General features: G+C 41.0%; 1 protein-coding gene across 18 annotated transcripts in view; it reads right to left on the bottom strand.

Moving 5' to 3' along the window:
• The window catches only part of TRPM3 (transient receptor potential cation channel subfamily M member 3), a 605,449-nt gene that overhangs the window by 93,494 nt on the left and 496,571 nt on the right, over positions 1-15,384 (bottom strand). For 10 of the 18 annotated variants that reach the window (XM_064361657.1, XM_064361664.1, XM_064361658.1 and 7 more), the window contains 3 exons: positions 14,180-14,230; positions 4,534-4,569; positions 4,245-4,385 (listed from right to left, as the gene is read on the bottom strand). In XM_064361657.1, coding sequence (XP_064217727.1) covers positions 4,245-4,385; positions 4,534-4,569; positions 14,180-14,230 — 228 coding nt within the window. The remainder of the gene's footprint in view (positions 1-4,244; positions 4,386-4,533; positions 4,570-14,179; positions 14,231-15,384) is intronic. The other 8 variants (XM_064361659.1, XM_064361666.1, XM_064361667.1 and 5 more) reach the window with 1 other exon arrangement.

The raw sequence follows: 15,384 nt of genomic DNA, 5'->3' as shown, positions 1-15,384 counted from the left end.
TAGGTAAGAAGAGTCCTATGTATTTAGTTTAGTTTTTTGGGACAAGGTCTCACTTTGTCACCTGGGTTGGAATGCAGAAGCATGATCATGACTCACTGCAGCCTCAACCTCCTGGGCTCGTGATTCTCCTACTTCAGTCCCCCAAGTAGCTGAGAGTCCAGGTGCATGTTGCCATGCTCAGCTGATTTTTAAAAATGTTTTATAGAGATGGGATCTCACTATGTTGCCAGCCTGGTCTCAAGCTCTTAGGCTTAAGTGATCCTCCCACCTTGGCCTCCCAAGGTACTGGGATTATAGGCATGAGCCACCACACCCAGCCTCCAAGAGTCCTAATAGATGGTAAACATGTAATATAAGAACAATATTGTAGCATATAGCATTTATTTTATTTTGTTAAATAGAACACACAAGAAGAACTTATTTATAGAAATTCCGAGATATTTTTGGATTTGGTGAATTTAGTGAATCCACAGAAGATGAGGAAGCTGGCCAGGCATAATGAGATTGCCTGAAGAGGGAGCCTGTAGGTTTATAATGTCTTTTGAGAACCAAGATTTATTTCATCTTCTACAACCATCCTGATGGCTGACACCTTCAGAACATCTAGTACTTGAATGAGTGCTTTGGTCTGAATGTTTGTGCCCCCCAAATTCATATGTTGATATTCTAATTCCAAAGCTGATGGCATTAGGAGGGAGGCTCTCTGGGAGGAGATTAGATCAAGAGAAGAACACTCAGGAATGGGACTAGTACCCTTATAAAAGAGGCTCAATGCAGCTCATTCACCCTTCTACTGTGAGAAGGTGTCACTATGAATGAGGAAGTGGGCTCTCACCAGACCCTAAATCTGCTGGTCCCTAGATCTTGGACCTTCCTACCCTCTAGAACTATGAGAAATGAATTTCTGTTGTTATAAGACATCCGCTGATGATATTTTGTCCTAGTAGACTGAACAGACCAAGAGAGATGAACAAGGAAATCTCCCATCAAACAGATCCAATCACGTATTTCTCAAACTTGTGAAAAGCCTCTATTATCTGGAGGCTTGGGATATTATTCAGAAATATATTAATATGTTAGATGCTTCATGCTGGTCCTCTCCCTGTGCTGCTGCACGGCAGGGCAAGGGCGAGTGGGGCCAGAGGGCCTGTGCTGATGGTGGCAAAGGTGCTCAACAGCATGGAAAGTGTCAGCACACAGGAAGCATCACTGGCCATGCTGGGAATGTGCAAAACAGGCACAGGCGAGGAGACGGAGAGGAAGGCAAATTAGGAGAACGCAGACCCTGATCTATATTTAACAGGAAGTAATTACATCTTAAGACCAATTTTAAGCTTTTAAATATTTCAGAATGGTTGGGTGCCATCTTGAAAGTTATTTGAGTAAATGGTAAGGGTATAGCACTTACAGCTCCTCCAAATTGTATTGACTATTCATGTTAGAACAGCTCAGACAGAATCTCAATCTCTCTCAATCTCTCAATCATCTCTCAATCTCTCTCTCTCTCTCTCTCTCTCTTCCCCCATACCCCTTTTGGCTTCTAAAATGACCACTAGACTAGCATCTATTTCATTTTTTTTCTTATTTATACTTGTTGGTGTTTTTAAAATTTGTTATATATTTTTTCATTTTCAAACAAATCCCTGTTGTTAAATTTTAGGTGTTTTCAAAGTTTTTTACTAGTTCCACAAATACTTTCAGAATCAGAAGAAAGCTTTGTTAAATATAAAAATCAAGGCTGGGCACAGTGGCTCATCCCTATAATCCCAGCAGTTTGGGAGGCTAAAACGGGCAGATCGCCGGAGGTCAGGAGTTTAAGACCAGCCTGGCCAACATGGCAAAACCCCGTCTCTACTAAAAAGTACAAAAATTAGCCGAGTGTGGTGGCACATGCCTGTAATCCCAGCTACTCAGGAGGCTGAGGCAGGAGAATTGCTTGAATCTGGGAGGCAGAGGTTGTAGTGAGCTGAGATCACACCACTGCACTCGCACCTGGGCTACAGGGTGAGACTCCATCATAAATAAATAATAAAATAAAATAAAATAAAATAAAATAAAATAAAATAATGCCCACTACCAGCTAGAGCAGCAGTTCTCAGAATGTGGCCTATGGGGCCTGAAACATTTTGAGAGGTATGTGAAGTCAAAGGTATTTTCATAGCAGTACTAAGATGTAACTGGTTTGCACCGTCTTGACATTTGTACTGATGGTGGAAAAGCAGCGGTGAGTAAAACTGGTGCTGCCTTGAGAAGAACAAAGGCGGCGGTACCCACCTTTACCAGAGGTCTTTAGACTCCAGTGTTACCCATCTGCAGAAAGCAAATGCAACAGTTTTCCTCAAGAATGGCAGCTGGGCGCGGTGGCTCACGTGTATAATCCCAGCACTCTGGGAGGCCGAGGCGGGCGGATCACGAGGTCAAGAGATTGAGACCCTCTTGGCCGACATGGTGAAAGCCCGTCTCTACTAAAAATACAAAAATTAGCTGGACGTGGTGGCTCACGGCTGTAGTCCCAGCTACTTGGGAGGCTGAGGCAGGAGAATTGCTTAAACCCGGGAGGCCGAGGTTGCAGTGAGCCGAGATTGCGCCACTGCACTCCAGCCTGGTGCCTGGCGACAGAGCAAGACTCTGGCCCCCCAACTCCCAAAAAAAAGAATGGCCTTGAGACCTAAAAAACACTTAACTTTACTAAATCTCTACCCCTGATTAGCCATCTTTTTACTATTCTGTGGGATGACATGGGAAGTATGCCCCCAAAACACTTCTGCTCTACGCTGAACTATGCTGGGTTGTCTTGAGAAAAGCACTTATGTGACTGTTTGGATTGAATTATAGCTGCATTTTTTCATGGAATATAATTTTTACTTGATGGATTGACTGGCAGATGGACTAAGGTTATGGAGACTTGGACTTTTGGGAGACGTGTTTGGAATGACCAATGTGAGGCTGTTATTTCAAGGAAAACAACTGGCAGTTTGTTGCCAATGACAAAATTCAAACTTTTAAGAAAAATACTAGGATTTTGGAAAACTTCTATGTACTCTCCCCATGCCCCACCATGACTTTGACAACTTTTCAATACTGAAAGACATTTCCCATGAGATAGACGTAATACTAATGAAATTGAAGAATAAAATTTGTATAATAAAATGTGTCAATATTTGGAAGATCTCTGTGTCTTAACAAACCAGTAATTTTCCATTACCAATCTATGATGTTACAAGATCCATACAAAGTACAAGATAGACAATAGATTTTATTTGGTTATTGTTAACCCCTGTGAGGTCAGGGGCTACTCGCAGGCAATGTAATAGCATACTACAGCCTTGAACTCCTGGGCTCAAGCTATTCTCCTGCCTCAGCTGGGATCATGCCTGTCTAGACCAGTGGATTTTAATGTAACAGAATATGAAAAGTTCACTTATATGGTTTTAGATTTCACCTTGCAATTCATTTTTAAGAAAGCCTTACTTATTACATTTTGGTGCAGTATCAAAAAAGAATATCTACAATTATATGTAAAGATGGTTAAAATACTCCTTCCTTTGTCTGATATATTTGTCATATATTTTTGTGGGGTCAGGTTTTCTTCATATACTTTAAACAAAACATCCTGCAATAGACTGAATACACTTGTAGAAATCTAGCCCTCTTCTATTAAGCTGGACTTACAAAAATTTCCAAAAGATAAAAAAAAATGCTCCTATTAGGAATTTATTCTTTGTTTTTGAGAATATACTTATTCTTGTAAACATGTTCTTTATGTTAACATATAATGGGATTCCTATGTTTAACTTAAAATGAATTAACGAATATTTTTAGAGTCTCCATTTAAATTTCTAACATGGTGAATAAATACCAAGAGGTAGAATTCCCAAAGATAAAAGCTCTTAGATGTTCTCAACAATTTTTAAAGGCATAAAGACCCAAAACCTGGAAAACTGCTGAGTTTAATAATCTCGATAAGATTAATTTGAATTTCATTACTATTTGATTGTTTAGGCTCAGTCTAAGCACAATTTTCTGATTTGAATTCGACCTAATGAAAAACAAAAACAAAAACATTTCCCCATATATATATATATTTAATTACAAAATGTTATTTAAGAGATTTGACAGAAAAAGAAGAGGAGGGGCAGTTATCTCTTTGTCAACTGGTCTCCTTGGAGACAAAGAAGCCACAACCCAAATCCCTCACGCCCTAGTCCTCCCGGGAGGGGCCCCGAATTTGCAGCCAGCCTTACCCTCTTGGGGCCGAAGAGGTTATGGTAGAGGGTCCGGAAGCGCTTGCGCGTGTAGTTGCAGCGATAAGCCCCGCCCATCAGGTACTCGATCACCAGGCCGATGTCAATCAGGCTGATTCTGTAGTCTGGGGGCAGGTTCCCCTATCAGGGTAGAACGAAACAAACAGACAAATCCAAAAGACAACGTGGTTTACTAGGGATTCGAGTTCACGCGTTCTGTAACTAGAGTAAAAAAAATAATGAAACAAGAAACATATGAATGTATTATTATGCTGGTTAATTAATTCACCTTAAAATAGATCCAACCGAAACCTGGATACTCTCGCTTGGAAAGAAGACATAAGTTAAATAAGAAGATGCAGTAATCGTCGGCAATAATAGAAAATCAAAATATTTATTCAAGTCTTCAGCTGGGGAGAAAAAAACACCAGTGTAGAAGAAAGAAACACAAGGCTAGACAAGGCAAATGCTATCACTCCCAGCCACTAGGAAGTAGGTTTCCCCAGATGTTCCCAGAGCCCCTCCTTCTACCTCTGACCCAGTCTTCTTACCACTCTCTTGATAATCATTTGGAATCTACCACCCACTAAAGGAAGACTCCTTTCAGAAGATGAGTGTCATTACCAGGGCTACCATCACCTAGGATTTTAGGGTTCAGGTCTCCTTTAATACAAAATCTCTACCCACAATTTTTAAAAAGTTGACACCTCTTTCATAAAAGAAGAGCAGTATTTAGGGAGGGGATTTTGGGTGTCAGGATGAGGTTACATATGAACATCCCTTGCATCTAAAGAGAAGGGGTACAGAAATAGAAGGCATTTGATCAATGGAGTATTTATTTTTCTAGCACTAAGGAGACTTTTTCATTTTTTACTTTCAAAGAGTAACATTTGTGAAAGATCTGGAGTTATGGGGTCTTTTTTTAGCTATTTACCATCTACAGATGCAAAATAGTGATGATTTTCTTATTTATTCATTACTGCTTTCTAAAGTTTAGGGTCTAAAGAAATTTTGCTCTGTTAGGTCAAGGGAGAGTTAGTTTCATTTGTGACAAATTCTGAGTGCACAGTGAATTCCAAAGGTTATGATTAATCCACTTTCACTGCCTGGTGTAGCTCCTTCTTGTGGGAGAGTGCTCTATACCATAAATGGCTGGGTGTCACACTGCGTAGGAAGACTCGTGCCCGTGGATCTATTTTGGACAGACACGAGGGGCTCCATTTGCTTTTGTCCTTAACGAAGGACCCACCCAGGATGCTGTGAGATTTCTGCCACTTCACAGAAGACGTTCATTATTTATAGTGGTGGTTTTCCAACTTTGGTGGCATCAGAATGCCCTGGGGAACTTGTGACATTACAAATGCCTGGACTGTCTCACCTACTTCAACTCCTTTGCTCGTTGAAGCAAAGGAGCTGTCCTTTGCTAGCTCCTCAGGTGATTCTGACGCATAGCCACGTGTGTCAAACCACGTGTCTACTCCATAAGGTTCTGGTGGTAGTGGTAGATTATGCAGCAGAACTGGGAAATTCATAGTGTAAAAAGCTAATTGCTGTCAGTCAGAAATTAAATTTTTTTTTTTTTTTTTTTTGCTAACATGAGGGTAGGTTTTCAGTTGTCCTTACTCAGCTTTTCTATGGGCAACCATATCCATTCGAAGGTTTTGGGATTCAGAATTAGAGGTATCCCACTGCATCCTAACATTAAACCTGTAGCTTTATATTTTTCTTGTTTGATTTATCTCTACATCCTCAGAGCCTCTTATAATATGCCTGGCATATGGTGGGCAGAGTGTTTCTGTTCAAATTGTAAACCAGTAAAACAGTGAAATTAACTGATGTGGTTGGGATCAAGTCTGGGTTTGGGTTTTTTAGCATTATGTTCTCAGTAACAAAACTAGCCAGAATCTGTTAGTCATCCCTGCTTGGGATAGCCCTAGTTCACTGTGGAAATCTGCTCTGAAATACAGGTAAGGCTGTATCTGGAATTCAGTGACTATCCTTAATGGGGTGAGAACAAAGGGATAGCAATTGAAGCACCAGCCTCCAGCATATAAGACTCCATTGCCCATTGCTGGTTTTTTTTTTTTTTTTGAGATGAAGTTTTGCTCTTGTTGCCAAGGCTGGAGTGCAATGGCATGATCTTGGCTCACTGCAACCTCCGCCTCCTGGGTTCAAGTAATTCTCCTGCCTCAGCCTCCTGAGTAGCTGGGACTACAGATGCATGCCACCATGCCCAGCTAATTTTTGTATTTTAAGTAAAGATGGGATTTTGCCATGTTAGCCAGGCTGGTCTCAAACTCCTGACTTCAGCTGATCCTCCCACCTTGGCCTCCCAAAGTGCTGGGATTACAGGCGGGAGCCACCTTGCCAGGCCCACTGATGCTTTTCAGACTTCCTTGCTGTTCCCAGAATTAGCTCCCACTCCAGCCCAATGCGTCCTATCTCTTCCTTGGCTTGGGGTCCATGGAAGGCTTGGGCATCTAACTGGAGCCAGCTAGGGAAAGTGGGACTATGTGAAAGGTGTCATATATGAGGTGGAACATTTTGATACACAGACACCTTCCATCCTTGACCTTGGCCTTCCATAGTCTAATCTGGCATCCATTTGTTGAGCTGAATAGTCCTTTCACAAAAATGACCTCTACCTTCCTCAGAATTTCAAAATCCACTTTGTTTGAAGATTATCCATCTAACTGAATCAGCAGGCTAAGCTATTCTTAGGCTAAGAAAGACCAATTGTCTGACTTCTGTAGGCAAAGCATAGCAAAAAAAAAAAAAAAAGTTAAAAAAGGAGCTCAGAAAGTTTTAATATAGTAACTTTTCACGTATTACCCTTCCCATAAAAATTAAACTGAGTTTAAACATAGTACGAATGCAACCACTTTTCTCCATTATTTTGGTGCAGGCTAACAAGGCTCCAGTTTCTGTATTCTCTGGCTCTCTTGGACTGTTAGGCGAGGCTGCTATTTCAAGAGCAGAAGTCTCAGAGACTGGAACGGCCTGGGTGAGCCTCATTCACAGGCACAGAGGATGCCCACCCATAGTGTCATTTTCCTTGGCAGGGAAAGGAGGAAGCACACCAGCTTCCAGTCAGCTGCTCTGGGCTTCTGTCTGTGCTTCTGCCAGCAGCCACTTTCCCTCAGGCTCTCAGACTTCTTTCTAGAGACAGGGGCTTGAACTCCATGGCCTTTATGGTCTGCAACGTTCAAAGACCAGGTTTCAGAAAAATCCTCAAAAGACGTATTGTGATGCTATAAGAAGACAATCAGAGCACATCTATAAATTTGTACCTAGTTTTAATCTCGTAGGAATTTAAAAAATTTAAAATATGGGCCCAGCACAGTGGCTCATACCTGTACCTAACGCTTTGAGAGGCTGAGGCTGGTGGATTGCCTGAGCTCAGGAGTTTGAGACCAGCCTGGGCAACATGGTGAAACCCTGTCTCAACTAAAATACAAAAAATTAGCTGGGCATGGTGGTGTGCATCTGTAATCCCGGCTATCAGAAAGCTGAGGCAGAAGAATTGCTTGAACCCAGGAGGTGGAGGTTTCAGTGAGCCGAGTTTGTCCCACTGTACTCCATCCTGGGTGACAGAGCAAGACTCTGTCTCAAAAAAAAAAAAAAAATTTTAAAATGTGGGCAATACTGCGTGCTCTTGTCACCCAGGCTGGAGTGCAAGGGCGCAATCTTGGGTCACTTGCATTTTGTTTTGAGAAACTTAGGTGTGAGCATCAGTTAGAATTCTAAAAACAAGACACCAATATTGTCTGAAGACCAATACTGAAAGGGAATATTTATGCTTTCGAGGTGTCTTTAAGAGTAGGAGTGGTCAGGATAGTGATAATAGTAAAATTCAAAATCGATAAAAATTTAAGGGACAAATAGAACATTTTTAGAAAATGACTATATACATAAAGGACTTTTAGGGGCATATACTGCCAAGGAGGTGCTGGGATCTTCTCATATAAAGCTTGATTCTTTCAGAATGATTTATGTGTAGTTGGCCTTGAAGGAGGAGAAAGGATTCCGTGACCATTGAGGTTCCTGCATTCTGTTTGACCACAAGGGGGCGATATTCACCTAACCGAAGACAGAATTCCTTGCTCTGCAACATTTTCCTGCTTTTTTTTTTTTTTTGAGCCGGAGTTTTGCTCTCGTCGCCCAGGCTGGAGTGCAATGACGCGACCTTGGGTCACTGTAACCTAGGCTGTGATTCTCCTGATTCAGCCTCCCAAGTAGATGGGATTACAGGCATGTGCCATCATGCCCGGCTAATTTTTTTGTATTTTTAGGAGAGATGGGGTTTCACCATGTTAGCCAGGCTGCTCTAGAACTCCTGACCTCAGGTGATCCCCTGTCTCGGCCTCCCATAGTGTTGGAATTAAAGGCCATGTTCTATTTTGTATATACCATAAAGCCATATAAACAAATCAAGAGTGGATGAAGGACTGGGGGCTAAGGAGTAAGTCAGATGCTCTCCTGGAAGTGATACCTGGAGGAGTGAAAATTTACTTTAACAAGTAATGTGTTTGAATGCAGCCTGAAAGGCTGGATTGCAGCTATTTCTTCATAGAGATTTTAGGAAGCCAAGAAGTTAGGGAATTACTTTTACTAGTTAGAGTGGAAACCTTCTGGGGAAGAAGAAATAGATTTTATAACATGGATTAAAATTGAGTACAATTTAGGCCTCTTGGAGTAAGTGTCCCGCGTGGACTCTGAGGGGAATGGGAGCCTCAGTGCATGATACAGTGCTGGGCCGATGGCCATGACCACTGGGACCTGCAGATGTTGCAGATGATGCATTTGCATTACTTCTCTTGGACAGGTATTGCTGGGCAGAGGGGAACTTACGGATACTCACTCAGAGAGCAGCCTGCAACATGACCCCATGGAGGAAACAGCCCTGGGTTGGGCCATGGCCCTGACCCCATGTGACCCTGGCCAGATCACTTTCCCTCTCTGTACCTCAGTTTGTGCTATGAAAATAGGTGGCTTGGATACAGCAACTTTTAAGGTCCTGTCTACTAAAAATCCAACTGTATGACCACTACTTGGCAGGCTGCTCTTATTTCTTTTGGCCCACTGACTAAAAACTCCGTTCAGAGCTTCCAAGGTTGATACAGCTTCCAATGATCCCTGGAGTTTGGTTAGTGGAACCAGAGGCTTGGAGACAAGGGATGGTAAAAGGATAGATGGGGATGAGGTGGGGCTCAGTGCATCCAGCTCCTCTAGAAAAAGCAGAGAAGGTGAGCAGTACCTCACATGCCAACAGGGAATGTCCAAACACCTTCTGGAGGAGTCTTCCTTTGCTTGGGTCCTTTTCAAATTAGAAGTCAAAAAGGATACTGGAGGAACAATCATTCTGCCTGCTGTTTCTGTTCTAGCACTTCCCCTTCCCATTACTTCAGTAAGGACTTTGGTAATGGGTAAAGCCCAAACTATTATTTCCCATCTCATGCCTTAACAACGGGAGCCCATGTGATTCAAATAATTTGCTAGACAGGCTTGTGTCTATGGGCAGATGTTCCTTATGTACAATTTGACAACTTGAAAATGTTGTCTTCCTTTTTCATGCTATGAACTACTAACCTAATCTAAGGTTTACTTCATGCCAGACATAAGAAAACCTTTTAATTAAAATAATAGTTTAAATTCACTTATTAGATCTGTTCTTTAAAATGAATGGTGTTTTTCAGATGTCAGCTCGTGATATCACTATCAGATCTCAACTGTTTAGGAAATTTTTTTCCTTTGAAACTCATAACAAGGCTTCAAAACAAGATAGTTTCCTTCTGATATACATAAGGTATAAAATGATTGCTGGTTGTCAGCTTACCAAGGGAGTGTGAAGAAAAGACGACCCTGAGACAACTTGTATAATAAAGAAAAGTGGGCTGCAGTTGGTGTGAGTAAACCCCAGGGAGGGGCTTCATCTGGTGAAAGCTCAGGGGATAAGAGGACATCACCCCGATGTGCACCCCATTAACATGGTAATATCTCGGGCAACCAATCCTCTGAAATATAATAATGCTTTTGCAAATTTGCATGCATTTAGCAGATGGGATTATGCAAATGCCCTTTCCTTACCCAAAGTGTGTCTGAAATTTTTTTTTTTTTTTTTGCATTCTTCAAAGCTCTGGGTCTTAATTCCCATGTAAATGAACTTTAAATTATCATAATTTCACCACTACTTCTATATAATACCCAAATAGCATCCTCCTTTGGGGTGGGGGGAAGGACAGTATAGGTAATTTGAAGTATTAGCACATTTAAGAAAGGGAAAAAACTACTTTAAAACATACAGAGGCACAAATTGAGCAGACAGCTACTAAAATGGCAGGTTATATTCCACAGATAAGCAGACAGACTTGGGCCACTCTGGTTTAATATGAGAGCATTGGTACATTCAATGGATTTATGCATGAAAATAGTTCAGAGAACTGGGTTGGTTTAAAACAATTTAAATTTCTGATTAATGCTGAAGAGCCACTCTTTTTACCTCATTGCTCCTAGATTGTTCCCTTGAGATAAATAATTTGAGATTTCAAAACCAGCTTGGGAACAATTCCCCACATTCAGTTCTGTTGGTCTCAAAGCAGAGGTGAACTGAAGATTGACTTATGATGGTCTGATAATTCCTCAATGCATTCATTTGGTTCTTAAGAGTTAGCTACATATAATTTGACGGATGTATTATCAAACACTGTGCTTAATGTCTAGGACTGTGTTCCTAATTCATGAATAGCGTTTTGGTACCAGAGTTGATACCTTATTCATTACTTTTTGTCCAGATTAAATATACACGCACACATATATTTTCCCCTATAATTGTAAAGAAGAAAGCACGTTATTATTATGTTCCTTAATTTTGAAAATCGCTTAAGTTCCCAAGATTTTCTTAGCATTTTAACTCTAGTTTTGTAGCCTTTGATTATCTTATTGGCCTAAATTGCTGGAATTCACTTGAAACCACGTGAAACCACCTGAAAAGTCACCTGAGAAAGTTGTGTACCAATGTTAATTTCTCCCTTATTCACTTCTTCTCCAAACACAAAACAAACCAAAACCTTCATTTTCAGCTCCCTTCATCCATATAATATAAAATGTCAGCACTGCGACTCCTGTGACTACCACTGCTCATCTTGCTTTTTTTTCTCCTTATTTTCTGAATCTCACACTGTTCATCTTTCTTGCTCTCCCAGAGTCAGATACTCACCTTGGTCACGGAAATAATGGATTCTGCATTTCCTGCTCCTACTTATTCCCAAGGGAAGAAATTAAAAATTGGCTTTCTGTTTTTTCCTGTCTTATTGGCAGTCTCTTTTTCCAGGTAAAAGGATAAATTATTTCTAGGCCAGTTCAATACTACTTTTGGTCATTTGTTATTATTTTTTCCAGTTACTAAATTTGTAAGTAAATGGTAAATGCATGCTTATATAATGATTTTCTTGCTCTAATATTTGGGTCATACTTAAAAGGGGGAAAATAAACTGCTTTTAATGCTTCTTCCTCCCAAATTCTTGCCATGCTGTTCTTTCTTGTTAGTCTATATTTTTTGAGGTACCTCTTTAGGTGAGAAGCTACCCCGCAAAAAAACCCCACCTTGGAGATAATTTACATGACTTCTAATAATACAAGTGACATAAGCAAATGCAAAAGGCAACTTGAGGGATTTCAGAAAAAGCAGAGTCCTATGGGGAAAAGAAAGTAATGAGAAGGATTTGGATCATTTATACTCGGTGAAATCTAACTGCAAAAATCCCTTTGAAAACTAGACATTATTGCTGGAAGACTGGGTCACTGAATTGGATGAGTGCCATTTTTTTTTTTAAAGGGTTGGGTTGGTGATGACTGGGATTGAGGGACAAAGGCATAGCTGTCTACTTAGAAAGACTCACAATTCCTTCAGGGATGGAGATTAACTTAAGTGAAGGAGAGAACACCCCAATTCATTACTTTAAATAACTCAAAACATTTGCTTGAACATGAGCAACTGTCCCGCTGAATACACATCGAATGTGTCTACTTCTAATCTTTTGAGTTTAGTTTTCAGGCAATTTTAAGCCAGGATGAATAAGACAAAACTGGAAGCTTCAAAGGAAAGAGAAATGGATTTGTTGAAGGCAGATCTACTGCTATGGCCTGGCATGCGTAGACCAGTGAAGGGAAGTGGTTGTTGAATTGTGAGTACAGAGTGCACAGCGTCTTTCCCCCTTGCTTTGAAAGAACTACAGGCTTCAGTCACTCAAGCAGATGAAAAATCCTTCATTAAAGTGGTGTGGAGATGGGAGGAAAGTTTGCAAGGGTCAAAGGAAGGAGACTTTGTTTTTGTGTGTTATTTTTATATCCTTTACTCATTCTTAGCAAAGGTCCAGCAGGTGAATAGGAACACTCATTATAAGTAGCCCCAGGGCCTTTGCTTGGCCTTTCAAAGGAAAGAGAAAAAAATTAGTTACAGAACGCCTAAGGGCAATTCTAGCCACTTCCTGTGAGATGAAGGAATCAGACTGTATTTTTGACTTCACTTTGTGGCTTTCTCTGAATATGTCCTGTGGGCTTTGGTGAAGAATTGTTACCAAGTGGTGATAGTGGGCATATGTGTGCTGTGTGTATGGGCACGTATGTGTGGGGTGGGGGCAGTGCCACCTTCTGTTTTATCTTTTGGATTTAAAACATCAGTTTCTGGGATGGATTTAAGTCTTCAGAGCTCAAGCTACCTCTGAAAAAGATAATATGGGGCAAAAGAACAAGCACTTGGCTAAGAGTAAACAGAATCTCCCTATATCTCATTCTTCTTGTCTTTAAATGGGAATAAAACCGTATTATAATAAAATAATAATAATAATTTTTTTTTTGAGATGGAGTCTCACTGCAACCTCTGCCTCCCAGGTTTAAGCAATTCTCCTGCCTCAGCCTCACAAGTAGCAGGGATTACAGGTACACACTACCATGCCTGGCTAATTTTTGTATTTTTAGTAGAGACAGGGTTTCAACATGTTGACCAGGCTGGTCTCGAACTCCTGACCTCAGGTGATCTACCCACCTAGGCCTCCCAAAGTGCTGGGATTATAGGCACGAACCACTGTGCCCAGCCTATACAAATAAAATAATAATCCTATTTCATAGAATTTGTGTAAAGATTAAATGAGTTAAGATGCACTGAAAATGTGCAGCACTGCTGTGTACTTAGTCATCACTAGCTCATGATTATTATTATTTTACCATTATTAGTCAAAGGAACTAAGCTTTAAAATTAGCTCTTCACTAACTACCAACCGCCAATACAGTTCTCATCTCCTTTTAGTTCAGCTTCCTCATCTGTAAAATGAAAATAATTCTACCTGATCCATACCTACCGATTTTTTCCCCCCATCCAATGAGATGACAAATATGAAGAAATATTCTGGAAAAACCAGAATGTTTGAAGAATAGAATGCATATTTATGATTTAGTCCCTGTTTTTAGAAAATTTGGAGCTATGCTTACTTACTACACTCTGTGTAATGCTAGATGTGTCATTGTATCAGGAGCTGGTGAGTGAAGATGTACTCTTGTGGTCAGTCAGGGAGCAGGAAACCAGCTCCCCAAACAGTGAGGGGCATGTGGAAAAATACAGGTAATGGCATAAATCCACCTGGCACGCTGAAAGCCGCGAGTTCCACTACTCAAAAGCATTATGTCAAATGAAAGCATCTAAAAGCACGGCGATTGGAGATAACACCACAGCTGCATCATGAGCAGAAGCATCAGAGTTAAAACGCGCGCGCGCACACGCACACCCACACACACGCACACACACACACACTCTGTTCTGAAATGAGGGGCGCCTGACAGGGACAGGAATATTCTGGCAGCTCATGCAAAACGGAGGCACTCTCTAATCACAGGAAGCGGTCAAGACAGGGCCTCCGACCTGCAGTCGAGAGGGTTCTTACCTTTTTCACATCCCTGACCAAGTGGTACAATGTATTTGAGGGCCCATGTCTCTGAAAACAATAAAGAAGAATCAAACAGTTTTGCTAGTCAAGGGCTCTGGCTGGTAAGGCAAGAAGGACGTGGCAGGAAAGGCTCTGACTGGTGGAGGGCAGTTCGTTAAGATGACCTTGTTCTAGTTGCTCAGTGTACCTATCTTTTCTTTCCTTTAAATTATCCCCATTTGGAGATGAAAAGCTTTGTCAGTGGTTTTATTTTTTACTTGAGACGGGGTCTTCAGTTGCCTAGGATGGAGTGCAATGGCATAATGGCATAATCACAGCTCACTGCAGCCTCGAACTCCTGGGCTCAAGTGATCCTCTTACCTTAGCCTCCTGAGTAGCTGGGACTACAGATACATAACATCATGCCTGGCTAATGTTTTTATTTAAAATTTTTGTTTTAGAGATGGGTTCTCACTATATTGCCCAGACTGGTCTTGAATTTCTGGCCTCAAGCAATCCACCTACCTCAGCCTCCCAAAGTGCTGGGATTACAGGCATGAGCCACCTCAAGTTCTTCTAAACAAACATGTTGACAGATTTTGAATTGTTTCCTGAAGAAAATGTATTTGAGGTTCTAGGTTCCAACTTTTTAAGGGAGGTTGTCAACTCTGTTGACAAAATACGATGGAAGAAGCTAGTTTTGCAGCCGGGGGCCAGGATGCAGGTGGGAGAACAAAGGGACCATTGGCTGCATTGGAAATACAACTTGTTTATTACCCCATCATGAATGAGCACTTGTCTCAGAAGGGGGTTGGCCCCTCTTCTGTAAAAGGCCTGAGAGTAAATACTGTAGACTTTGTGGACCACAGAGTCTTTGCTGAAACTGTTCAACGCTGCCGTTGTAATGTGCACGTAGCCATAGATCACATGTAACAAATGAGCTTGGTTATGATTCAAGGAAATTTTAATTATGGGCACAGAAAGTCAAATTTCATATTATTTTAATGTGTCATAGAAAGGCATTTTTCTTTTGTTTCAACCATTAAAAATGTAAAAAAAAGAAAAAATCTCAGCTTGCAGCCCATACAGAGATAGGCAGCAGGCTGAATTTGGGTGACAGTTTGCTGTAATTTGATTTAAAGAAAGAGCCACACATTGTTGGGGAAAAAAAGTTTTGTAGAAAAGATGGATGTTCGTTTGAGGTAAATAGAAAGTGAAATAAG

The sequence above is a fragment of the Aotus nancymaae genome, unplaced genomic scaffold, assembly GCF_030222135.1.
Source record: "Aotus nancymaae isolate 86718 unplaced genomic scaffold, 86718_ANA_hifiasm-v0.15.2.pri h1tg000041l, whole genome shotgun sequence".
Classification (NCBI taxonomy): domain Eukaryota; kingdom Metazoa; phylum Chordata; class Mammalia; order Primates; family Aotidae; genus Aotus; species Aotus nancymaae.
Note: the sequence above shows the minus strand (reverse complement) of the source record. Positions and strands in the feature narration are given on the sequence as shown.